Source organism: Pipistrellus hanaki (assembly GCF_964339955.1).
Source record: "Pipistrellus hanaki genome assembly, chromosome: 2".
In the NCBI taxonomy this organism is placed as follows: Eukaryota; Metazoa; Chordata; class Mammalia; order Chiroptera; family Vespertilionidae; genus Pipistrellus; species Pipistrellus hanaki.
This window is the reverse complement of record NC_140504.1, coordinates 174598942-174624921: the sequence shown is the minus strand read 5'-3', so window position 1 is coordinate 174624921 and position 25980 is coordinate 174598942. Positions and strand designations below refer to the sequence as shown.

Here is a 25980-nt window from a genome sequence, read left to right as displayed (position 1 = left end):
TATTAAACATTTTATTCCTAACACTTATTGAATACACACTTTTGGCAGGTACTTCTCTTTTCTTTTCTCCAGGGGAAAATATCCTGGCAACTATTTTTAACACTACATATATTCACTCATTTAATTTCAACTTTCCAACAACCTCGAAATTATAAATAGAATTTGAAGCAAAAAGAAGTGAAGTAACTTGTCAGCCCAAACTTGTACAGCTAGTAAATGACAGAGTCAGCTAGATCCAGAGTCTGCTCTTCTAACTTAAAAGTAATGTTTGAGCGGGAAGCAAAGTTTATTAACTAGAAGAGAATTTTAGAAACACTTGAAGTAAAAATGTATGTCTTCTGATATCATAGTCACAACTATTAAATCTCAGTTATAATGTGACAAATAGACTATTTACTAACATACATAGGAAATTTGGAGCCTTTCAGGGCCAATGTAGGTGCAAATATTTGATAAAAATTGCTACTATTAAATAGCCTGTTTGTAGTGTAGTTGATAATTTTTGGAACAAATGCTATTAAAACATTTTTGTTCTAAACCCTTAGTTTTGGATACTTGCATAAATCTAATCTCTAATCTACTTAGTTCTCTAAATCTTCTAGCCAGAATTTAATGTTTCAAATTGTATTAGATAGTAAATGTACATATGTATCATATTAATAGTATTCTTATTTGGAATTGTTGTGATTTCAGTGAATTCCATTTCTATCTGTGGGATAATAAGTGTTTAAGTATGGTTGCAGCAAGAATTTGTGACTTTGAAAGGCAAAATATTGGAAAAGAGATTAAATACCTGAAAAAGGTTATAAATTTTAGGTTTTAAATTTTTTCTTTGTAAAATTACTTTCAGGAAATATTTTTTCGAATATGAAGCAGAATAAAATACATATGAAAGTTTATTACTAATGGGAAGACTGGAAGAATTTTTGTGCTGCACATTGTAATCATTGGGCTTTAAAGCGATCCTTTGTTGTCCTAATTATCTGTTTATCATTTTAACCCCTTTCCAGTGTTGCCTTTTTGTGACTCTTAGGAAACTGGAAAGGCTGTGTGCCTATAACTTGTATGTATACACACATACACATATCTTTTACATTTACTTTCTGTTTTGGACCCCTGGCAGCTGTGCCACTCAAATATACTTGACTGAGGATTTGCACCTGGATAGGTGCAAAGAAGCGAGGACAGTTTAGAATCCATTCCATTGGCTGATGGCAGTGGCAGTGAGAGTGGAGCAGTTTCCTGAGACTCTTCCTGTGGTGTGACCTTGGTTGGTGGTCTTGACTAAGCTTTACTTGGTTTTGCATGTTTCACAAGTTAAGGAGGCTCTCATTGATTCTCTGAACTCCCTATATATGAAAAATTCCTTTTCTGGCTGTTTCAATCAAAGACTCGTAACTTTTTTATTGTCAATTTGCTTCTTCCAGAAGATTTGGTTTGTTACTGTCTCTACATAGGGTCATTTCCTAACAAAGTGAAAAACTTTCAATTCTTTTTTACTTTCATTTCAGAGGAAGTGGGAGAGAGAAAGAAGCATCAGTGATGAAAGAGAACCGATTGGCTGCCTCCTGCATGCACCCTACTGGGAATCAAGCCCACAACCTGAGCAAGTGCCCTTGACTGGAATTGAACCCCGGACCCTTCAGTCCACAGGCTGATGGCTCTATCCACTGAGCCAAACTAGCTGTGGCATAAACTTTTTGAAAACATATTCTTTATTCATTTCAGAGAGAGACAGGGACTCAATGATGAGAGAGAATCATTGATTGGCTACCTCCTGCACACCCTCTACTGGGGATAGAGCCCACAGCCCAGACATGTGCTCTTGACCAGAATCAAACCTGGGACCCTTCAGTCCCCAGACCGACTGCTCTATATCTACTCCCAATTCTTAAAAGCATTAGTTCTCAACCTTTAAAATTTTGGAGAAAGGCCTGGATATTTTGTCTTGGGTTGTGTTCATGTATGATTAAGATTGGTGGGTCATAGAGGTTTTACAGCTTCAACTTTATGTTTGCCAAACTGTTTTCTAAAGTGGTTTACACTTCCACCCACAATGTATGAGAATTCCTTGTTGCTTTACATCTTTATCAATACTTGATATTTGCAGAAGTTTTTGCCAGGTTAATAGGTTTGAAATAGTCTCATGATTTGACAGATTTTAAAAGTAGAAATTTGTGAGTGATTCAAAGTAATGTTTTCTGAAGTGCTTTATATTATTTCAGAGCACTTGTATATCACGTGCATTTCTTGCAGACAGGGTAATATATAAAATTTCCAATTACATTTTTTTACAAATAGGTTTGTCGTCATCAAGTTTGTACTAGAAAGATTTTTTTTGTTTATTGGACCCCAAATATATGACAGCAGGTTTTACTTCTCACTAATAACTATGATATTAAATATTTTCTTAATGGGAAAATGCTACAGTGAAAAAAATCTTAAAGGTGTCTTAGGTGTCTTTTAGGTTCATTCCTGCTCACATTTCATGTCCTTTATGAATTCTTAAATAAGGATTTTTCTCCTCTGAAGTTAAAAAAAATACTAAAGTAGAAAACAACTTTCTGCTTTTTTGTGAAGTATCAAATATGAGGATTAAAAACATTAAGTAACACCGAAACCGGTTTGACTCAGTGGATAGAGAGCATCATGTCTGCGGACTGAAGGGTCCCAGGTTCAATTCCGGTCAAAGGCATGTACATTGGTTGTGGGCATATCCCCGGGAGGGGGTATGCCTGATGCAGCTGGTTGATGTTTCTCTCTCATCGATGTTTCTAGCTCTCTATCCCTCTCCCTCTCTGTAAAAAAAATATATATATATATTTTTTTTTTTTCTTCTTTTTCTTTTTCTTTTTTTTCTTTTTTTACAGAGAGGTAGGGAGAGAGACAGAGAGTTAGAAACATCAATCAGCTGCCTCCTGCACACTCCCCACTGGGTACGTGCCTGCCACCAAGGTACATGCCCTTGACCGGAATCGAACCTGGGACCCCTCAGTCCGCAGACCGGCGCTCTATCCACTGAGCCAAACCGGTTTTGGCAATAAAATATATTTTTAAAATATATGCCAAAAACATTAAGTAGTGTGCCCTGGCCAGCATTGCTCAGTGGTTAGAGTGTCAGCCTGCCCACTAGAGGGTTGCAGGTTTCATTTCCGCTCAAGAGCATGTACTTGAGTTGCAGGTCTGATCCACACCCTCAGTCTGGGCATGTGCAGGAGGCAACCAATCAATGTGTCTCTCATATCACACTCTCCCCCATCACTTTTCCCCTCCTTGCCTGTCCGATGGGAATTAAAAAAAAATTTTTTTTAATAAAAATTAAGCAACAGGCTTACCAATAACTCTGGTGTTTTCCTTATTGAAGACTTAGGAGAAGGGAAACTGATATATAGACAGGAAAGGAGTATAAAGTTTTAGGGTTGCTCAGTCTTTTAGAGGAAGAGAAAGTGTTAGACATTTAAACATAAGTAGTATTCTCAGTTCATGAGATTTGGAAAGGAAATATTAGGACCAGTGAATATCTGAAAATAGGCAGGAGTTACTGTTTTGGGCTCTGCAATTGAAGGAATAGGAATGTTCAAAGAGTTCTTAACAGTAAGATAAGGAGCTACTAATTGATGTAGTTGTCACCAATTATTACTTAACAGTCATTCTGTTATATTAAGATTGTCTCATTTGCTATTAACCTCTACCAAGTGATTCCCATTTGTAGGGGAGATATAATATGTAAACAAAAGTATTGCATGATGGATGCTTGAGTATAGATATGTGCATGATATAATGCTTCATGAAGCAGAAATTTAAGTCACCCACTTAGAGGTGAGGACTGATGGCTTGAAAGTGAATGAGAAAGTGAAGAGATTCCATAGAAATTAAAAAATGCTGCATCAGAGCTTTTGAGTAGCTATTAAATTTACAGAGCAAAAAGAAGTGATCAGAGCCGAAACTGAAACCGGTTTGGCTCAATGGATAGAGCATCGGCTTGGGGACTGAAGGGTCCCGGGTTCGATTCCGGTCAAGGGCATGTACCTTGGTTGCGGGCATATCTCCAGTGGGGGGTGGGCAAGAGGCAGTTGATCGATGACTCTCTCATCGATGTTTCTAACTATCTATCTCCCTTTCTCTCTGTACAAAATCTATAAAATATATATTTTATTTAAAAAAAAAAAAGTGATCAGAGGGTAGGAGAGGATCAGGATATCATAATGCAGTCCACTCACACTGCTCTCTGACAAAGACATCCCCAGCCCTTCATGTATATTACCAACGTAAGGGTGGGTGACAGTTTTTCTCTTTTTTTAAATATGAGCTGCTGCCAAAACCGGTTTGGCTCAGTGGTAGAGCGTCGGTCTGCGGGCTGAAGGGTTCCAGGTTCGATTCTGGTCAAGGGCATGTACATTGGTTGCGGGCACATCCCCGATGGGGGATGTGCAGGAGGCAGCTGGTTGATGTTTCTCTCTCATCGATATTTCTAGCTCTCTATCCTTCCCTTCCTCTATGTAAAAAAAAATCAATAAAATATATTTTTAAAATAAAATAAAATCTGAGCTGCCCTTTTCTAACGTTCTACTTATCCAAATAAAATCGGCAGCCTGTATCATTGAAACATTTTGAAATTTTACAGCTTCATGCAATCCAAATCTGAAAACTGTAGTCTTAATGATACAATGTCATAGAAACCAAAAGAAGAGATTTTAAGATGTGATTGGCCCAGGTACATGTAAACAGTATAAGCCATTGACAGTGGTGAGTCACACGTTTCTGACCTTTGAGAGTGTATTGGTCAGGGTATTTTGTTGTAGAAAACAAATGTCTAAAAGCATAGTTTTGTCTTTTTCTTCAATCACTGTCAACTTGCATGGGTGATAGAACAGAGTAAACAAGATTTTTATTTTACTGGGATTGGAGTTTGGGAGTTGGATATTGGTTTCAAGAGAAGAGCCAGTACATTCAGGGAGTACATAATGATGGATTAGGTCAGGGGTCCTCAAACTTTTTAAAGTGGGGGCCAGATCACAGTCCCTCAGAGAGCTGGAGGGCCGGACTATATGAACTACTAATCCCTACTGTAACACCTTGGCTGCGCTCACTGCCCAAAAAACCTGGTGGGCAGGATCAGACTCCCCTGGGGGCTGCATATGGCCCGCGGGCCGTAGTTTGAAGACCCCTGGATTAGGTAATTTAAACTACAGAACTATGCTAACTGGTCTTTAAATTCGTGGTTGATATATACATACATACATACATTCGTGATAACTTACAAATGTGGGCCTTTCCTATACTGGGAAACTAGTATATTTAGTTCATTCACTCTCTAGTTCTCATTTCATACCCTAACTCTTCTCAAACCTGCTCCCCCCCCCCCTTCTGAGAACTTTGTTTCTACTTCATTGAAAAGATAGTTGCAATCAGAATAGACCCTCTAAGCTCTCCTGGTAGTAGTACTCAGGTATTCAGCCTTCCCTCTACTATTACTTTAAATAACAAAGCCATTGAAAGCCAGTCTCTGCTGGCATATCAGATTCCACTCTTCACCTACTCAAGAGCATTGTTTTCAACTACATCAGGTTTTTCTTCTTTACTGGGTCATACCCATCAGTGTACAAAAAAAACACACACATCTTTGATCTTCTAGCTGCTACCCATTTCTTTGTTCTACAACACAACAAGGGAGTGTTGCAGTCTATAGTCCCTTAGAACACACTCAAAGCAGGCTTTCACCATGGCCCTATGCAACATAGGCACTAGTAATTTACATGCTGTTAATCCAGTGGTCAGTTCTCACTCAGTCTTCTATCACTTATTGGCATTTCATATATCTAGTTGATCATTCCTGCTTTATTGAAATACACTTCTGCTGAACTTCTTTCTGGGTCCCCATACTCTTTTGGTTTTCTCCTCAATGATCCCAAATTTTAAAGTTTTTCTTTGTGGCTATTGTGATTAAAGCTGCTATGAACATTCACTTTCAAGATTGATTAAAAATTAGACACTGCATTTTTTGTCATCGTCCCCGCCCCAATAGGTTATTTTTGTACTCTATATTACAGCCAAAGCCCCAGTGGTGTTATAGAGGTTACTTGAATTATTGTGTGTGTGTGTGTGTGTGTGTGTGTGTGTATGAAGTAATTTGGTATGGATTGAGGAATAGATAGGGGAGTGAGAAAAAACACTAAGTGGTCCTCTGCTCTCTATAGAAACTTTGTTAAGAAAGATTAAAGGGAGCCGGGACCGGTTTGGCTCAGTGGACAGAGCGTCGGCCTGCAGACTGAAAGGTCCTGGGTTCGATTCCGGTCGAGGGCGTGTACCTTGGTTGTGGGCACATCTCCAGTAGGGGGTGTGCAAGAGGCAGCTAATCGATGATTCTCTCTCATCGATGTTTCTGGCTCTCTATCCCTCTCTCTTCCTCTCTGTGAAAAACCAATTTAAAAAAAAATATATATATATATATATATATATATATATATATATATATATATATATATATATATAAAGAAGAAGAAGAAGAAGAAAGATTAAAGGGAGCCAAAACCGGTTTGGCTCAGTGGATAGAGCGTCGGCCTGCAAACTGCAAGGTCCCAGGTTCGATTCTGATCAAGGGCATGTACCTTGGTTGCGGGCATATCCCCAGTAGGGGGTGTGCAGGAGGCAGCTGATCGATGATTCTCTCTCATCGATGTTTCTAACTCTATCTGTCTCTCTTCCTTTCTGTAAAAAAAAACAATAAAAAAAAATTTTTTTTTTTTTAGATTAAAGGGAAATGAGCATAAATACCTAAATGGAATACAAGCTGGAGGAGAAATGGGTATGGTTTTGTTAGTTGAATAAAACCAGAGTAGATAGAGGTTGTAGGTACCAGTAGTCTAGGTGGTGACACTACTGGACTGTGGAGAAAATGAGAGCGAGTGAGGTAAAAATACACACAAGGGGAGACTTCCCTCTCCCTACTGTCGGAGTCTGTACTTGTTCTTCAATAAATCTCCATCTTTGCTATACAAAAAAAAAAAAAAATACACACACACACACACACACACACACACACGGTAGAGTGGTAAAGGGAACCTAAGGTAGAGGAGATTGAGATAAGGCCCTTGGCAGGGATATCCTGTACTAGCTATAAGTTTAATTATAAGGTGTAAAATTAGGACATGTGGTAAAGTTCCTCATAGATTGCTGGGGTGTACATGAAATGCCCGGTAAGCCATAGGTTTTGGAAAGGTTGATCATCAACCTGCTGGTGTGGCTCAGTGATTGAGCGTTGACCTATGATCCAGGAAATCATGGTTCAATTCCATCAGGGCACATGCCTGGGTTTCAGGCTCAATCCCCAGTAGGGGGTGTGCAACAAGTGGCAGATAGATGATTCTCATTGATGTTTCTCTCTCTTCCTCTCTGAAATAAAAAGAAAATAAAAGGTTGATTATTAGTCAGAGTTATGAATGGTTGGATCAAGTATTTTAGATACACGTCATTCTGATAAATTGTAGGGAGAAAGCAAAAGCACTTTGATAAAACCTGAAAAGAATGAAGTAGCCAGAACTGGTTTGGCTCAGTGGATAGAGCATCGGCCTCCGGACTGAAAGGTCCCGGGGGTTCAATTCTGGTCAAGGGCATGTACCTTGGTTGCCGGCACATCCCCAATGGGGTGTGTGCAGGAGGCAGCTGGTCAATGTTTCTCTCTCATCGATGTTTCTGACTTTCTGTCCCTCTCCCTTCTCTGTAAAAAATCAATAAAATATATATTTTTAAAAAGAACAAAGTAGATACAGCCGAAACCAGTTTGGCTCAGTGGATAAAGCATCAGCCTACGGACTTAAGGGTCCCAAGTTCGATTCCGGTCAAGGGCATGTACATTGGTTGCAGGCACTGCTCTTCCCTCCCCCGTTGGGAGTGTACAGGAGGCAGCTGGTTGATGTTTCTCTCTTACCGATGTTTCTAGCTCTCTATCCCTCTCCCTTCCTCTCTGTAAAAAATAAATAAAATATATTTTAAAGAAAGAAAAAGAATGAAATAGATACAGCATTGCTTATATTTAATATTGACTTCCACAAGGTTTATTATAATTATTTAATTGTGGAAGAATACACATAATATAAGATTTACCATCGTAACCATTTTAAACTGTACCATTTGGTCACATTAAGTACATTGACAATGTTTTGCAATCACCGCCACTATCTAGTTCCAGAATTTTCCATTATCCCAGACATAAACCTCATATGCATTAAGCTTTCAGACTTCCTTTCCCCTAATCCCTGTCCTGTTGCTATGGATTGGATATTTCATATAAATGGAGTCATATAGTAATATTTGTCATTTTTGTATCTGGTTTCTTTCACTTAGCATAATGTTTTCTTTTTTAAAAAAATTAAATTATTATATGTATACATATCTTACCATTGCCCCCAGCATAATGTTTTCAAGGTTTATCCATGTGGTGGTGCGGAAGCGGGGGGAGGGGGAGGGCGCGGGGGGAGCGATGCTTAGAGAGATTGGAGTTCCCCTTTATTATATACCGGTGGGCTCAAAGAAAAATGAATTTCAAATTCTGAGCAGTGCAACATGCAGAAGTTTTTTTTATTTTTTATTAAAGAGCCAGCCCTGTGTGTCCTTAGTAGTTATCTAGCTGGAAGCTTGTGGCCTTGAAAACAACACTGTTCTATTCAATTAAAAAATACATCTGGCATGGCGTGAGAGCATGGGAGTATCTAGTCTCTGGCCTACAAGGTCAGACAGCTAAGTTTATCTTCCTCATTGTTCAATCAGGTTAGAAAGCAGTTACTTTTCCAGAGTAAGGGGCTGTCTAAAAATTGCAGAGTTGACTTTACAGAATAAAAGACTATCTAAATAGCAGAGAATTTCAAACAATAGTTTTACAAAATATGGGTTAGTCTTCTCGGTAGCATGTATCAGAACTTCATTCCTTTTTATAACTGAATAATATGTTTTTATGACATTTCGTTTATTCATCTGGTGATTGATATACGAAAGGGTTGTTTTACTCTGTGGCTATTGTAACTAAAACTGCTCTGAACATTCACTTAAAAAGTTTTTGTGTGGACAGATGTTTTCATTTCTCTTGGATATACACTTAGGAGTAGAAATGTTAGGTCATATGGTAGCTCTAACTTTGAGGAACCACAAAATGTTTTCCATGACAGCTGCACCTTTTTATATTTCTACCAATGATGTAGGGTTCCAATTGTTCTGCGTTCTTGCTTTATTTTATTTTTTATTTTTTTTATTTTATTGATTTTTTACAGAGAGGAAGAGAGAGGGATAGAGAGCTAGAAACATCGATGAGAGAGAATCATCAATCAGCTACCCCCTACTGGGGATGTGCCCGCAACCAAGGTACATGCCCTTGACCGGAATCGAACCTGGGACCTTTCGGTCCGCAGGCTGACGCTCTATCCACTGAGCCAAACCGGTTTGGGCCTGCATCCTTGCTTTATTATAATTTATTAAACTTTCGAATCTTTTCTGCTTGGAAGACATCATGCTAGATGTTGTGTGAGTTTCAAAGAAGGACATTCTAGAAGCAATAATTTTTTGGCCTGCTGCTGGGAGTTAAGAATCAGCATTTGTAATTATTTCAGAAGGAGCAAGTGTTAAATGCATTAGAAGGCACAATTAAAGTACTTTGAGGATTTCAGAAGGGGAGATTACTTGTGAGGAAAGACTTCTTAATTATCAGACCAAGGAATTTAAATTCTATTCTGTGGTTGGTAGAAAGCCAGAACATTTCTGAGCCAGGACAGTGATATAATTTGAGCCTGGATTTGGGAAGAGTGATCTGGCAGCCAAGAGTAGAGGCTGAGCCCTAGCCGGTTTGGCTCAGTGGATAGAGCATCAGCCCACATACTGAAGGGTCCTGGGTTTGATTCCAGTCAAGGGCACATACCTCGGTTGCAAGCTTGATCTCTGGCCCTGGTCAGGATGCTTACGGGGAAACAACCAATCCATGTGTCTCTCTCACATCAATATTTCTATCTTTCCCTCTCTCTTCCACACTCTCTAAAAATAAATGGAAAAGTATTCTTGGGTGAGGATTAAAAGAGTACAGGGCAAAAGAGAATATAGTGTCTATGAAATCAGATTTTTTATTGGAGAGTAATTGGAACTTGGAGTGACAAATAGAAATGGAAACTAGGGAAAAAATATACAGGACTTGGAAAGTCTTATAGCTTTGTTTAAAAGTTCTAAGAGAATTTTTAAATGATGTGTTTTTCTTTCTCAAAATTTCTCAATGATTAAGCAAAAGGCACTTTATTTGGTCTGCCTTTAAAAATGGTTACAGCCCCAAAAGACATCACCAAAGGACTTTATAGAATTTTATAAAAAGTGCCCTAACCAGTGTGGCTCAGTTAGTTGGATCATCATCCTGAGCACCAGAATGTCATGAATTCAATTCTTTCCATCATCTAGATTATTAAGTCAGTGTTTTTTAGTCTTTAAAAAACAAAAACATATATTTTATTGATTTTAGAGAAGAAGGGAAGGAGGAAGAGAGAGAGAGGCGGGGGGCGGGGGGGAGAAACATCAATGATGTGAGTGAATCATTGATTGGCTGCCTCCTGCATGCACCCCACTGGAAACAAGCCTGGAACCCTGACGTATGCCCGGACCAGGAGTCGGAACCATTACCTTCTGGTTCATAAGTCAAGGCTCAACCACTGAGCCATGCCAGCCAGGCTGTTTTTAGTATTTTTTTAAAAAAGTGTTTTTGAAACTTACTTTCTATTAAGTGCCACTCTAGCTGTAATATTGCAAATGTATTGTGTGTGTTTTTTTGTTTGTTTTTGTTGCTCTGTTTATTTTGAAATTTCCTTTACCTCCTTCTCACACAGTAAGCAATCTGATACCCATGCTTCCTAATATTTTACTTTTTTAAAATAAATCTTTATTCAGATTATTACAGTTGTTCCTCTTTTTCCCCCCCACAACTCCCCTCCTCCCTGTTCCCACCCTACCCCCACCTTTTACCCCCCCTGAACTCGACCGATTTTTGTCCAGACCCTTCCTGCACTCCCGACACCTCCCCCCACCCAGAATTGTCAGTCCACTCCCTTTCTATGCCCGATTATATTATACTCACCAGTTTATTCTCTTCATCATATTTTTTATTCACTTGATTTTTCTTGATTATATTTCACTTGATTATATTCACCAGTTTATTCTCTTATATTTTTTATTCACTTGGATTTTTAGTTGATAGATATATATTTGTTGTTCATAATTGTTATCTTTACCTTTTTCTTATTCTTTCTCTTCTTAAAGAATACCTTTCAGCATGTCATATAATTCTGGTTTGGCAGTGATGAACTCCTTTAGCTTTTTCTTATTTGTGAAGCTCTTTTTCTGACTTTCAATTCCGAATGAGAGCTTTGCTGGGTAGAATAATCTTGGTTGTAGGTTCTTGCTATTCATCACTTGGAATATTTCTTGCCACTCCTGTCTGGCCTGCATAGTTTCTGTTGAGAAATCAGCTGACAATCATATGGGTGCTCCATTATAGGTAACTAACTGTTGCTTTTAATATTCTCTCTTTGTCTTTTGTTCTTGGCATTTTAATTATGATGTGTCTTGGTGTGGTCCTCTTTGGATTTCTTTTATTTGAGGTTCTGTGTGTTTCCTGTACTTGTAAGTCCATTTCTTTCACTAGGTAGGGGAAGATTTCTGTCAATATTTCTCCTAATAGGTTTTCAGTATCTTGCTCTCTCTCTTCTTCTGGCACCCCATAATTCGGATGTTGGTACACTTGAAGTTGTCCTAGAGGCTCGTTGTATTATTTATCTTCATATTTTTAGATTTTTCTTTCTTTCTACTTTTATGGTTGGTGCTTTTTGCTGCTTTGTATTTCAAATATTTGACTTGATTCATGGGATCCTCTAGTCTGCTGTTGGATCTCTGTGTACTATTCTTTATTTCAGTCAGTATATGCTTTATTTCTAATTGTTCCTTTTTCATATCCATGAAGGTCTCTCTAAATTTGTCAGAGGTTTCTAGAAGATTCTTGAATAACCTTATAACCGTGGTTTTGAACTCTATATCCAGTAGTTTGCTTTTCTCAATTTCTTTCATTTATGACATGTTTCTTTGTTTCTGTGTTTTGGCTGCTTCCTTGTGTTGATAGAGTGGCTTTGTGTGCTAGGTGTCCTATAGGGCTTAGTGGCTTACCTAATGTGAACACTCTTGGTGCACCCTTTTGTGGGCTATCTGCACAGTCTTGTTATAGTTAAGCCTTGATTGCTGTTAGTATCACTGGGAAAATTGACCTCCAGGTCAATTGGCTGTGAGGACCAGTTGTATCTATAATGGGAGAACTTCGGTACTGGAGACACCCTTATGTGGCAGGACTTGCTTTAGTGAGACTTTGGCACTCACTGAGTGTGCCCCCTGAGTGTGTGTCTTATGGATGTGAAGAGTTGTCATCTGGATTGTCTCACTCTGACCCCTGAGTATACACTGGCTCTTGAATCTCCAAGGAGGTGCAAAGTCAGCCACTGTCTGAAGCCACCCAGTAGGAGTTACAGACAAATCTGTAAATTACTCCTCTTTGTTTGGGATTTGGAGGTGCCCAGATGAGACCCAGTTGTAAAACAATGCAAGCTGCTGTCCAGCCTTGAGCTTTCTTTTGGAAGCTCTGGGGTTCTCTAATCCAGCTGCAGTTTGTTAGATTTTAGATTGCAAAAGGCCAGGCCATTAATATGCAAATGCCTCTGTACACAGCTTGGCTGAAAAGGGGTCTTAGGGAATCAACCAGGGCAGAGCAAACAGCAATGGCTGCCCATTAGCTCTGCCCCAAAGAGGTCCCCAGATCTGTGTCCCATAGCACTGTGTAGGAACAATGAGCACTAAAAGCACCTCTGAGAAAAAGCCTCCTTTGTATTCTGGCCTGATGCCAGACAGTCCAGTTTCTCCACGTATGAGTCTGGGTTCCCAGAGTCTCTCCCGGAACTGGAATTCAGAACAGTGGGGAGCTTTCATCTCCCTCCCAATTGAAAAAGACAACAGCATATCAGTTGCCAGCCCATTTCCGCAAGCATGCGTGCCTTCATACCTCTGCACTTCTGCACCTCCTCCCAGTCTCAGTGCGCTTTCTCTTTCCTTCTAGTTGTATAATTTCCACTCACTCAGCCAGCCTTCCCATGGTTCTGAATGCTGTCCATTTTGCCTTTTAGTTGTAGTTTTGATGTGGTTGTGCAAGGCAGCAAATTCAGGTGTTTACCTATACTGCCATCTTTGTTCCTTCCCTGTCTAATATTTTTACTTTTTGATTAATTCCCAAAATATGACCAACCTCTTGTTATCACATTCTCCCTTGAAAGTATTCCTTTCTCACCACACCCTGTGAAGGCACCTTGCTGCATGGAAGCCCTCAGCTAGCTTGTCCTTATCCCTGTGCCAGAATGCCCTTCTCATTCAACTCAGGCTGCCACTGTGCATTGGGCTGCCCTCCTACTGGGACACTTGCGTTGCCTAATGGGTGCTGACATCCTGCACTGTGCCGCTGCTTTACACACACACACTTCTCTATTCTCCATCCCACATGGACACACCTTCACACCCTGCTCTGGGTTTCTATAGCACCTCCTCTGCCACCAACAGATCCTTAATTTGTTTGACCCCACCTAACCATTATGGACAGGATTTCATCAGGAAGGAGAGGAGAGGGAATTGCAAGAGAAAGTCATCTTCTAATTTTTCAATGTGTAGATAACATGAGTGTTTTATTCTTTGGAACTAATTGAAACATAACTAGACAGTTTTTATTACTATTCCATTTTTGCTGAAAGACTAGATATATGCTGGGTGAATTATAGAAGCCCCCCATGATCTTTTTTATTTCTTTCCCTTTATTGCCCCATGGAGGTATTTACTATTCTGAATAATTAGATAGATGATAACTGTGGTAATAAATGAGCAAGTTCTATTGCTCTTTGACCACTTATAGCAAGCTGCTCTATGTATCAATCTAACAGACTCTTTAATTTGCATTTCTTTTCTTCTTCTTTTTTTAATTGACCTAAAGAGAAGAGTAGGGGGAGGTAGAGACAGACATGCAGGAGTCAATGAAAAAGAGAAACATTGATTGGTTGTCTCCCACATGCACCTCGGCTGGGAATTGAACCCGTCACCTGTTGGTGGCCAGGGAATAATTTGCATTTCTGAATTCCTTTGATAGCTAATTGGATTGATGGTTATATAAAAAAGCAGGCTCTTTTGTCAGATGATTCGTATGATTGGGGTAAGGTTGTGGGTTTGATTCCTGGTCAGGCCACATACAGGAGACAACTTATCAATGTTTCTCTCTCTAAAATCATTGAAAACATATCCTCAGGTGAAGATTTAAAAAAAAAAAAAAAAATGCAAAACTCTTCAGGTGGCTTTTCTAAAATTCTTAGAATTATAACCAGTTTATGTTGTTGGGGTAAGTGGTGACACATTAATATCTAAATTGGACTTAAGAATTTTGTCTCCTAAGGACCTTTATTTGATTGATCATTTGATTGTGTCATTTTAGCAATTAGTCATATCTATAAAAAGACAGGGACCGTCACAACTGAACTAGCTGCGTGGGGCAACCAGGCTGGCAGTGGGGGCATTGAGGAATGACCAAATGACGGAGCAGCAGGCTGCATGGGGGGAGTTGGGGGGGGGGCAGTGAGGGGGTGACGTAGCCGGTGGCAGGGTGCATGGGGGACAGTTACAGGTGACCAGGCCGGAAGCGGGGGGGGGGGGTCAATTGGGGGTGATAAGGCCAGCAGGCAGAAGTGGTTATTGATGATCAGGCTGGCAGGCAGGTGAGTAGTTGTGAGCCAGCAGTGCAGGATTGTGAGAGGGATGTCCAACTGCCAGTTTAGGCCCCAGGATCGGGCCTAAACTGGCAGTCGGACATCCCCCGAGGGTTCCAGATTAGAGAGGGTGCAGACTGGGCTGAGGGGACCCTCCCCTTTTCCCCACCTCCCTTGCACAAATTTTGTGCACCAAGCCTCTAGTATATAATAACGATTTCACCTTGTGATAACGTTATTTTGTTTTTGTTTGTTTTTTATAGTGTTAGATTCCTGTGGCCTTTTAAATTATTGATTAATGATGGATGTGGATCCAAAATAATAAGTGACTTCTCTACTGAAGCAATAGAAGATTCTTCACATCACCTTCTAGTAGCTCAATTTCAGTCTTCAGGAAAGGGCAAAACAAGTGAAATACAGAAAACTGAAGAGAAGAAAACCTCACTTTGGAACTCTTTCTCCTAGACGACTCCTTAAACCCCATCTTTCTACTTGTTTTAATTTTGCTGTGAATTTATAAATAGTGAAGACCAAAGAAATAGAAGATACATTTGGGAGCTTTATACCAAGAAATTTGCCTTGAAAGCTGCTATTTGGAGGGAAAAGTATATCAAGTTCCTGTCTGATTTTTTTTTTTTTAACAAGATTTCTTATATCCTTAGATTTTGAAGAATAAAACAAATATAAATACATATCTGCACACTATTTTTAGCAGCTGTGTAAGAATAATGAGATATGTAAATTAAGGGCTTTGTCATGTGGATGTTTTGCCACTGGAGTTGAATGCTCAGAAGCTCTTTTATAGCTCTTTAGTATTATATTTTTGATCTGTCACTTAGATGACATTATTTGCCCTTGAAAGTCCACCTCTCTTTCTAGTTATGACTTTATTATAAACAGTGTTTTTACTCACTGTGCAAATATCCATGTATTATCTATTTAAACAACATCATAGAACCATCACTCAAGGAAGTTGAATGAGGTGAACATAGACATAGGTCTTTCCCCTTCCCCCCATTTTTAAATGTAACAAATACTTTTTTTTATCTTCCCCTTCCCCTCCCCCCTCCCCCCTTTTCCCTTTTGGAAACTGTCAGGAAATAGGTAGTTTAAGATGAGCAATTGAGGGGACTGAGAGAGTGATCCACACAGAGCCTGGCTTCTTTGTGCTTCATCATAAGGTGTGCTGCTGGTCAGCCTTATTAAGCACCCTTCTAACGAGAACGTCGTGGGAAATCCAGCTGGCAGACTCAAGGAGTTCCAGAAACAGGACCACAGAGGTTACACTCTGGGGTAAGTATTCTCTTATGTCTAACTTTGGAAGAAGACTATATGTATATGTATCATGGAAGATATACTACTTTCTGGTGTATTTGATTTTGGAAAATATCAGTGGAGTGATTTGGAGACAATAATGATCTTTCAGGAAAAACTGATGATAGTTTGTGTTTGAGGACATTAAAATGTGAACTAAATAAAACTTTTTAAAAATATATTTTTTATTGATTTTTTTACAGAGAGGAAGGGAGAGGGATAGACAGAAACATCGGTGAGAGAGAAACATCGATCAGCCGCCTCCTGCACACCCCTCACTGGGGATGTGCCCACAACCAAGGTACATGCCTTTGACAACACTCTATCCACTGAGCCAAACCAGTTAGGGCTAAATAAAACACTTGAAAGGTTGTATCTTCCTTCTCTAGGAAGATTTTTTTGTTTGTTTATTCTTTTTTTTAAATATATTTTTATTGATTTCAGAGAAGGGAAAGGGAGAGATAGAAACATCAATGATGAGAGACAATCACTGATTCTTTTCTTTCTGCACACCCTTAATTCGAGCATGTGCCCCTGGCCAGAATCGAACTGGGAACCCTTCAGTCCATAGGCTGGTGCTGCTCTGTCCTCTGAGCCAAACCAGCCAGGGCTAAATGTTTATTCTTAAGGTTCTTCTGCTATAACTCAAGAATTCATTAGCTGCTTCTTATAACCTTCCAGGTCTAGGTCACTTTTTGTATGTGTGTGTTTTTCATGGATATATATTCAGAGACCATTTCTTTGTTTAAAACTTCTCGGAAGTATGGATGCAGATCGTTAATATAGACAGACCCAGAAGGCAGGTCTTTCTGTAAAGAGCAGGATCATAAGTAGTCACAAACTCCTTTACACATTAGTATCAAGATCTTGCAAGCATAAATGATTAGAGTTCTCTCATTTTCAGATCCTGGCCATGAGGTTGGATGCCTCACCTTGCTGAAAAGAGACACTGGACCTAAATGGCGCAGCATGACTTTGTTCCTCCTTGGCTAAATTTTTCAACACCACAGGCAGTTAAGGTACTGGTCCATTCCTATAGTAACTATCCAAATACCAGGGGTTTTTTCCATGCCCAACTTGTCTATGGCTTCTGTTTTACACTCTAGGTGTTTTTGGATTTTCAGCTTTTCAAGAGGATTTCAAATACATTTTCACAGACTAATTACCTTTGTTCTATTTTATATTTATATAAATAGATAGATTTCAGAGAGCAAGGGAGAAGGAAATAGGATAGAAAGAAACATTAATGATGAGAGTATTATTGATTGGCTGCCTCCTGCTTGTCCCTCTACTGGAAATGGAGCCTGCAACCCAGGTATGTGCCCTCACCTGGAAACGAATAGTGACCTGTTCATGGGTAGATGCTCAACCACTGAGCTATACCAGCCAGGCAAATTTCAGTATTTTTAATAAAGAACAGTAAGCAAAGTTGTGTGGTATTGGTATAGGGATAGGAATATTAAAGCAATGGAATAAAATAGAGAATTCAAAAATAGTCCTAAATATGTAACTAGTTGATTTTACAAGTGCCAAGGTAGTTTAATGCAGAACTTAAAAACCATAAAAAAGAATAGGAGAAAAATTGTTATAACCCACTACAGTGGCTAAAATAAAAAAGACTGGCAATACCAATTATTGGTGAAAATATTAATAAAATAGATATAAAAATATATGTGTGTGTGTGTGCATGCTAAAAGTGTCTGACCATCCGACGGATCGCTGTGATGTGCGTTGACCACCAGGGGGCAGATGCTCAACACAGGAGCTGCTGTGACACGCACAGAGAAACGGCACTGCGGACCTGGCGATCACAAAGAAACACTCACCTTTCCCCTAGTGCACATGTGTCAAACACAAGGCCCGCGGGCCAAATCCAGCCCGCCAGGCCTTGCAATGTGGCCCGCACCGCGCTGTAATCACTGCACTCCGCTGTCAGTTTATGACATTGTCAGTTTATGACTGTTCAGTAAACCATTCGGCCCCCGATTTAGGCTGGATTTTAGATTTTGACCCCTTCTCTGATTGAGTTCGACACCCCTACCCTAGTGGGACACAAGCCCGCCACCGCCACCACCCATGAGCAACAGCCCACCAAATTGCAACCAATGTTGCTGAGACCACATGGCGCAAAATGGGGTCCACAGCCCACCCAGAAATGGTGGCTATGGATGCTGGGTAATGACATCACATAGCAATGCCTGGCTTCCTTTCTCTAGTAATGACTAGCCTCCTTGCAGTTTCCTCAGTCCAGGAGCATAACTTGCTTTATAGCTAGCTACAAACATTCTACACCTTAAACAAATGTCTGTGAAGCGTTTTCCCATGCCTCATCTCATTTGATCCTCACAGAAGTCCTGGAGTAGATAGATAGGAGACTCTTTTGAATCCTATTTTCATTAGCCAGAAAACGGAGAATTAGAAAGTTTAGAAACTTGACCCACTAAAAAAAAAAAAGAAGGAAGGAAATGGTGGACCTTGAAAATGACTTCAGGATTTCTCACTGTGCAGAATATAGTCAAACACTGCTGCAGTTAAATATTTTACCCTTTGTTCTCCCTGCATGATCTACAATAATATCTGCTTTGTGTTGATATTTACTGCTGTGTTTCTAACACTTTACCTGAAAGAGAAGTTGGGGGATGCGTCACTGGGATATAAAAAGTACATCAGGAAGCAGGTCCAACTAAGCAAGTTTATTCTATATCTATAAAAGGCTAAGTTGACTCACGTATGTGTGATACATAATAAAGCTCTCGCTGGCACCAGTCGCAACCAAGTGTTTCAATCTGTCATTGTTGATCGTGAATTTATATTAAAAATCTATTATAGAGAAAGGGCAAATAGCGATATTAAAATATTTCTTATTAGAGAGGACCAAAGGACTTGTATTCATACTTATTAGCCTAACCAATGGACATAGACACTAGGGTGATGGGGGCTTGCCCGAGTTGGGAATGGCTGGGGCAGAGGAGGGGGGAGTCAATTGGGGGAAAAGGAGACATATGTAAAACTTTAGACAAAAATAAAATATTAAAAAAAGTATTTCTTATAATTATTTTCCTTTCAGTGTGCATGAATCTGCGCACTGGTTCACTAGTATTCTCATAACAGTAGTTTCTACCAGTTCTCATTTTCTAAAAGCCTGCTACAGAACCTAAGAAAGACACATCTACTTACCTGTTTGTTTCCCTATTCTTTATCACCGTAGTCACCTACAACCACCTTTGAAAAACACGGGGAGCACCTACCCCGAGGAGATGGTAGATTTGGAGTAAGCCGTCGTCGACATAATTCCTCTGATGGCTTTTTTAACAATGGACCTCTACGAACCACAGGAGGTGAGTCGTGCCAACTTCCATGTTTATATTTAACTTATTCATTTAGGGCAAGCCCAGCATGAGGGTGCATGTCCATAATCTTGAAATTATGATCTTTTGTAAGCATAGTTCTCAGATCCTCCAACTATGTTGGCTTTCTAACATTGTTATGTTACCATGAGTCATTTATTCAGTGGAACTCATTTTGAAATTACTTAAAAGTAAAAGATATGCCGAAACCGGTTTGGCTCAATGGTTAGAGCGTCGGCTTGGGGACTGAAAGGTCCCAGGTTCGATTCCGGTCAAGGGCATGTACCTTGGTTGCGGGCATATCCCCAGTAGGGGTTGTGCAAGAGGCAGCTGATCGATGACTCTCTCATCGATATTTCTAACTCTATCTCTCTCCCTTCCTCTCTGTACAAAATCAATAAAATATATTTTAAAAATAATAATAATAATAAATATTTTTTTAAAAAGTAAAAGATGTATTTTGTGATTTCTGTAAACAATCTTTTATTTTATTTATTTTTTTAAATATATATTTTATTCTTTACAGAGAGGATAGAAAGTTAGAAATGTAGATGAGAGAGAAGCATCATTCGACTGCCTCCTGCACACCTCTCACTGTGGATATGCTTGCAACCAAGGCATATGCTCCTGACTGGAATGGAACCTGGGACCCCTCAGTCCGCAGGCCGACACTCTATTCATTGAGCCAAACCAGTCGGGGCTTAATCTTTTATTTAAAAGATCCCCCTGAAGGGCTTTTGGTGATACCATAAACCAGATCAGGAACCATCTGACCAAATTTCTGAATTTCCAGGAAACAAATAATCTAATGTGTTACTTTTTCTTACTGTTTTAGATTCCTGGCACCAGCCCTCCCTGTTTCGCCATGATTCTGTGGACTCTGGTGTCTCTAAGGGAGCATATGCTGGAATCACAGGAAACCTATCTGGTTGGCATGGCTCTTCCCGGGGTCATGATGGCATGAGCCAGCGCAGTGGGGGTGGCGCAGGAAACCATCGCCACTGGAATGGCAGCTTTCACTCGAGGAAAGGCTGTGCCTTTCAGGAAAAGGCGCCCGCAGAGATTCGGGAAGAGAAGAAAGAAGACAAGGTGGAGAAGGTGCAGTTTGAAGAGGAAGACTTCGTAAGTATTATGGTGGTTTAGTTGTGCAGTTAAAACCTAACAAACAATGTCTTAATTACAAGACCCTATTAGTAATGAGAACATTTCAGAAATTACTAAAAATGGACTCCCTAAATTTAGATTTTTATTGTTTTCTGAGAAGAGTTGATTAGCATGAAGATAGTGTCAAAAATATTGTGTAACTTTGAGCACATCTTTTGTTTTCATCTTTATGCCTTTGGAACTTTATTTATTTATTTATTTATTTTTTAAGTCAATCTTTATTGTTCATATTATTACAAAGGTTCCTCATTTCTTCCCCCCTCCACCAGGTTCCCACCCCACCCTCCGCCCCCTCCCCATCCCCCATTGTCCTCATCCATAGGTGCACAGTTTATGTTCAGTCTCTTCCTCCCTCCCTTTCCCCGATAGTAAATCCCTTTTCAGATAGTAAATCAGTTACTTAGCATTTTCTCATATCAATAATACCTCCACATGCCCAATGATTCACTTCACACAAAAGACATTTCCAAATAGGTCAACCAGCCTCATCCAGGCCCCACCCAAGGCACTCACAGATCAACACTCCAGCGCTATACTAACTCAACACATCCAGATCTAAGCCTTCATCACTTGATTCAGCAGACCCTCAAGTTCCCACAAAAGTTTCCAACCATGTCTGAGAGGCAGCCGTGGGGCAGGGGCAGGCGAGGAGCGAGCTGTTTCGGGCCTGGATGCTCCGGGCCTGGCCTCTGTTGCTCTGGTTCATTCCACAACCAGCTGCTCCAGGTCTGGTCACTGCCGCTCCCGACCTAGTTGCTCTGGACTTGGCTGCTGCTGCTCCGGGCCTGGCCGCTCCCAGCCTGGCAGCCGCTGCTTGCCTTTAGAACTTTAAAAAAAATCCTTAATTTCCTGTAAGTTTTATAAGGTTTCGTATTCATATATATAATAATGTAAAAATGTAGTCCTACATGTTAAATTGTCTTTCTCCAATTATCGTAAGTGTGCCCTTTTATATAAAATAGTTATAATAACTTATAAACATGCAATTAATAGTAATCTAGCTATTGTCTATTTTGTGAAACTTGATGCTACTGTGTGTTGAATTACATGCCTTTGGGGCTCTAAATCAAAAGTATTCTTTTAAGCAAATTCATGAAAGACTAATAGGAGTGATGAAGAAACAAAATCTGTTGTTCATCACATTTTGTAAACTTGGTTAAATCATCAAATCAACAATCCAAAAAAATTTAATTGTATCTTTATTATAAATGAGTTTCTTTTTGTACTTTTGTTCCTATAATTAAATGAACCCACTGTAATTATAATTTATATCTGACATGAATGTTTAATATTTATCTATGACCACAACCAGCTGAGCTTAAAGAAAACAAGTGTATTTAGGTCTCTTCAATAGTTGGGTTTCTTAAGTGCTTTGATAAAAAAAAAAGAGATTGTAGCCGAAACTGGTTTGGCTTCAGTGGAGAGAGCGTCAGCCTGAGGACTGAGGGGTCCCAGGTTTGATTCCAGTCAAGGGCATGTACCTTGGTTGCAGGCACATTCCCAGTGCGGGGGTGCAGGAGGCAACTGATCGATATTTCTCTCTCATCGATGTTTCTAGCTCTCTATCCCTCTCCCTTCCTCTCTGTAAAAAAAAAAAAAAATCAAAAATATTTTTTTTAAAGAGAGAGATTGTAAAAAAAAATTTAAGTAGTATGGAAGTTTAAACAATTGATTGGCATAGTTTGATAAGAAAGACCTTTATTAGTTCTGTGGCATTCCAACTGAGAAATGAATTGATGACAGAAAGAAAAAGGTTAAGGTAGCATTATCTTCACCTGCTAAGTGGTTTAAGTGGAAATTTGTTGTCAAATCAAACCTGAATAAGGTCAGTAAGGGCAAATTTATTTTGCGTTTATGGTTTATGCAATATTCTAAGTGCACATAAAGTATGAAGAAAATTGTCAAGTTAGCACATCACCTAACTTTATGAAATATTAACATTTGCCAAATATGCTCTAGACTCTTTATTTTACAAAAGAATAAAATATTACAATTTTTCCATCTGGCCGCAACCTTCAGGAATCTTAAAAGGCTCAGTTAAATGATTCCCAGAAAACATAGAGCGACAATGATTTCTGATTTTTGTCCCTCTATAGGTTATTTGCCTGTTCTAGAATGTCATATTAATGTAATTATACAGTAGGTATTCTTCACTGTAAAGCTTCACTGGTATTCATGTTATTACATCAGTTATTCCTTTTATTACTGAATAAATAATCCATTACATGATTACACCACAACTTTTCTATTTTGATGTTGATAGACATTTAAATTATTTCTAATTTTGGGCTATTATGAATGAAATTATAATAAATACACATATACTAAGGCAGAATACAAGAGTCTCAAACCTTGCCTTCCCTTCCCTTCCCACATTTGACATCAGGTTTGGATGTTGTTTATTTGCGAAGAGGGGAGGTTGTTTGTTTAATTTTGAAATTAAAGTATGCAAAAGAAAGAAGATGGCAGTTTTATACAAAAAATAATATGAATATTAGGATGGTGTAATGAGTGATTAACTAATTAGAAGTAAGAGAATACTAAAGAAGATTGAAATAGCAGATAGAAGGAGCAGCCACTAACCCTAAGGCTAAGATGAGCACCTAAGGAAGAATTCCCCATTCCCCAATCACCACCCCAAGACTGAGATCCAGACCTTGTTGAAAAAGATTTAGCTATGGCTCACTGAATGGCTGAGCAACTGCTGAGGTGTTTCTCCAGGGAACATGCTAGAAAACTGGCTTCTGGAGTTCTTGATAATACTGTTCATAAAAGATGCCTCTGCAACAAAATCACTCAAGTCAGAGCTCACTTGTACTTTAGAACCTGGCTTAGCAGAAACTGGGTGCTACAGGAGTCTGCAGAGTAAGCACACCGGAACAAGAAGCAAAAGTTTCTCCATTGTTCTCTACTGATAAAAATTATCATGCCAGCCGAAACCGGTTTGGCTCAGTGGATAGAGCATCGGCCTGAGGATTGAACGGTCCCGGGTTCAATTCCAGTCAAGGGCATGTGCTTGGTTGCAGGCACATCCCCAGTAGGGGATGTGCAGGAGGCAGCTGGTCGATGATTCTCTCTCATTGATGTTTCTAGCTCTCTATCCCTCTCTCTTCCTCTCTGTAATAAAATCAATAAAATATAGTTTAAGAAAAAGCATGCCAGCTGACAAAGGAAAATTTTTAAAGTGCACAGAAACATTTACACAGAGCAAACAGAATGGATGACTTTGGAATTAAGAGACAATAAATGGATACCACAGGGTTCTATCATTGTTCATACTAACCAGCAATATTCCCTTTCAAAGCAAATTTTTTTTGGAATAGGACAAAACTTTGGAAATATAATCCAGATTGAGCTTCAGATTCCGTCCGGTGTGGCTCAGTATTTGAGCATCCACCTATGAACTAGCACAGTGGTCGGCAAACTCCTTAGTCAACAGAGCAGCAAACCGCAGCTCTCGAGCCACATGTGGGGTTCACAAGCCGCAGTTTGCCAACCACTGAACTAGCAGGTCACAGTTTGATTCCTGGTCAGGATACTTGACCCTGATGCAAGTTCGATCCCCCGTAGACGACATCCAGGAGTTGGGATCAATGATTTCTCTCTCATTGATCTTTCCTTCTCATTCTCTGAAATCAAGAAGAATATAGATTGAGCTGCAGAGGCAGGTAGAGAGGAAAGACAGGGTTTAGATAAAAGGAATAAAGTGGGGCAGAGAGACAGCTAGGACATCAAACAAGTGAACCATCATTTCTTTAAAAAAATGTTAGCCCTCTATAAAAATAAGACCTTTAAAGCATGATTTTTTTGGGGGGCGGGGGGGGGTTTCAAATATATTTTATTAATTTTTTACAGAGAGGAAGGGAGAAGGATAGAGCTAGAAACATTGGTGAGAGAGAAATATCGATCAGCTGCCTTCTGCACACCCCCTACTGGGGATGTGACCGCAACCAAGGTACATGCCCTTTACCAGAATCGAACCTGGGACCTTTCAGTTCGCAGGCTCAGTGGATAGAGCATCCCCCTGTGGACTGAACGGTCCCAAGTTTGATTCCGGTCAAGGGCATGTGCCTTGGTTGCAGGTACATCCCCAATAGGAGATGTGCAAGAGGCAGCTGATCGATGTTTCTCTCTAATCGATGTTTATAACTCTATCCCTCTCCCTTCCTCTCTGTAAAAAGTCAATAAAATGTTTGTTTGTTTTAAAAACTATCTTGATCCATGTTCCCAAAAATAATCACATACAAATGGACAAATTGAGGAGAAACAAATAGATTAAAAGTTAGAATTGAGGAAAAAATCATAACAAATTTTGGCAGGAAAAGTTCCAATCCTATATAATAAAAGGCTAATATGCAAATCGACAGAATGGCAAAACAACCGGTTGCTATGATGTGCACTGACCACAAGGGGGCAGACACTCAGGTATCTGATTGGGCAAAGGTGTAATGGCCTCCTAATGAGAAAGGTGTTTTAAGACTGACAGACAAAATAGGCAACTCCATATAATTTAATATAGGGTAACTTACTTAATGGAAGATTGGGTTGAAGACTTAGGAACTCCGCAGATAATTCTCCTCTATTGTATACTTTTTTAAAATATATATATTATTGATTTTTTACAGAGGAAGGGAAAGATATAGAGAGTTAGAAACGTCGATGAGAGAGAAACATTGATCAGCTGCCTCCTACACACTTCCCACTGGGGATGTGCCCGCAACCAAGGTACATGCCCTTGACCGGAATTAAACCTGGGATCCTTCAGTATGCAGGCCGAAGCTCTATCCACTGAGCCAAACCAGTTACGGCTGGTATACTTTTTTGGTAGTGTAACTTGGGTACTTGTAATTGATAAGACAAAGGGACAAAAATGCAGTGCTCCTGGGGCTGTACCTCCTGGTGGTCTTGAGATAGAGTATTGTTTATCATTGCTACTATCAGTAGTTTGATATTTATCTTATCTCAGTTGTCACGCCATTTTGGCTATTAACTAATAAAATATTTATGGCTCCATTTTAAGGAACACGGATAACCAGTTGGAAGGCTTTGATATGCTTGCTAAGGACAGAGGTTAAATATCACATGTTCTCAATCATTTGTGGAATATAAAGAACATCATAAACTTATAAACAAAAATAAATACAGAAATAAAGAAGCTTCAAACATACTGTCAAACCAGCGGGAAGGCAGGGGAGGGTTGGGGAGGCGGGGTAAGAGATCAATCAAAGGGCTTTTTGTATGCATATAAAGATAACCAATGGACACAGACACTAGAGGGCTGAGGGCATGTGCCAGGGAGTGGAGGAAGTCAATGGGGGGAAAGGAGACATATGTACTACTATTTTTAATACTTTAAA

The 25980-nt window shown here is 39.6% G+C and overlaps 1 protein-coding gene across 1 annotated transcript in view; it reads left to right on the top strand.

Annotated features, from left to right (window-relative positions):
• The window catches only part of GPBP1L1 (GC-rich promoter binding protein 1 like 1), a 46780-nt gene that overhangs the window by 7346 nt on the left and 13454 nt on the right, over positions 1-25980 (top strand). Inside the window, exons 3-7 of the mRNA XM_084874633.1 lie at positions 15062-15403; positions 15980-16091; positions 17017-17131; positions 19321-19450; positions 20295-20581. Coding sequence (XP_084730759.1) covers positions 17072-17131; positions 19321-19450; positions 20295-20581 — 477 coding nt within the window. The 5' untranslated portion in view covers positions 15062-15403; positions 15980-16091; positions 17017-17071. The remainder of the gene's footprint in view (positions 1-15061; positions 15404-15979; positions 16092-17016; positions 17132-19320; positions 19451-20294; positions 20582-25980) is intronic.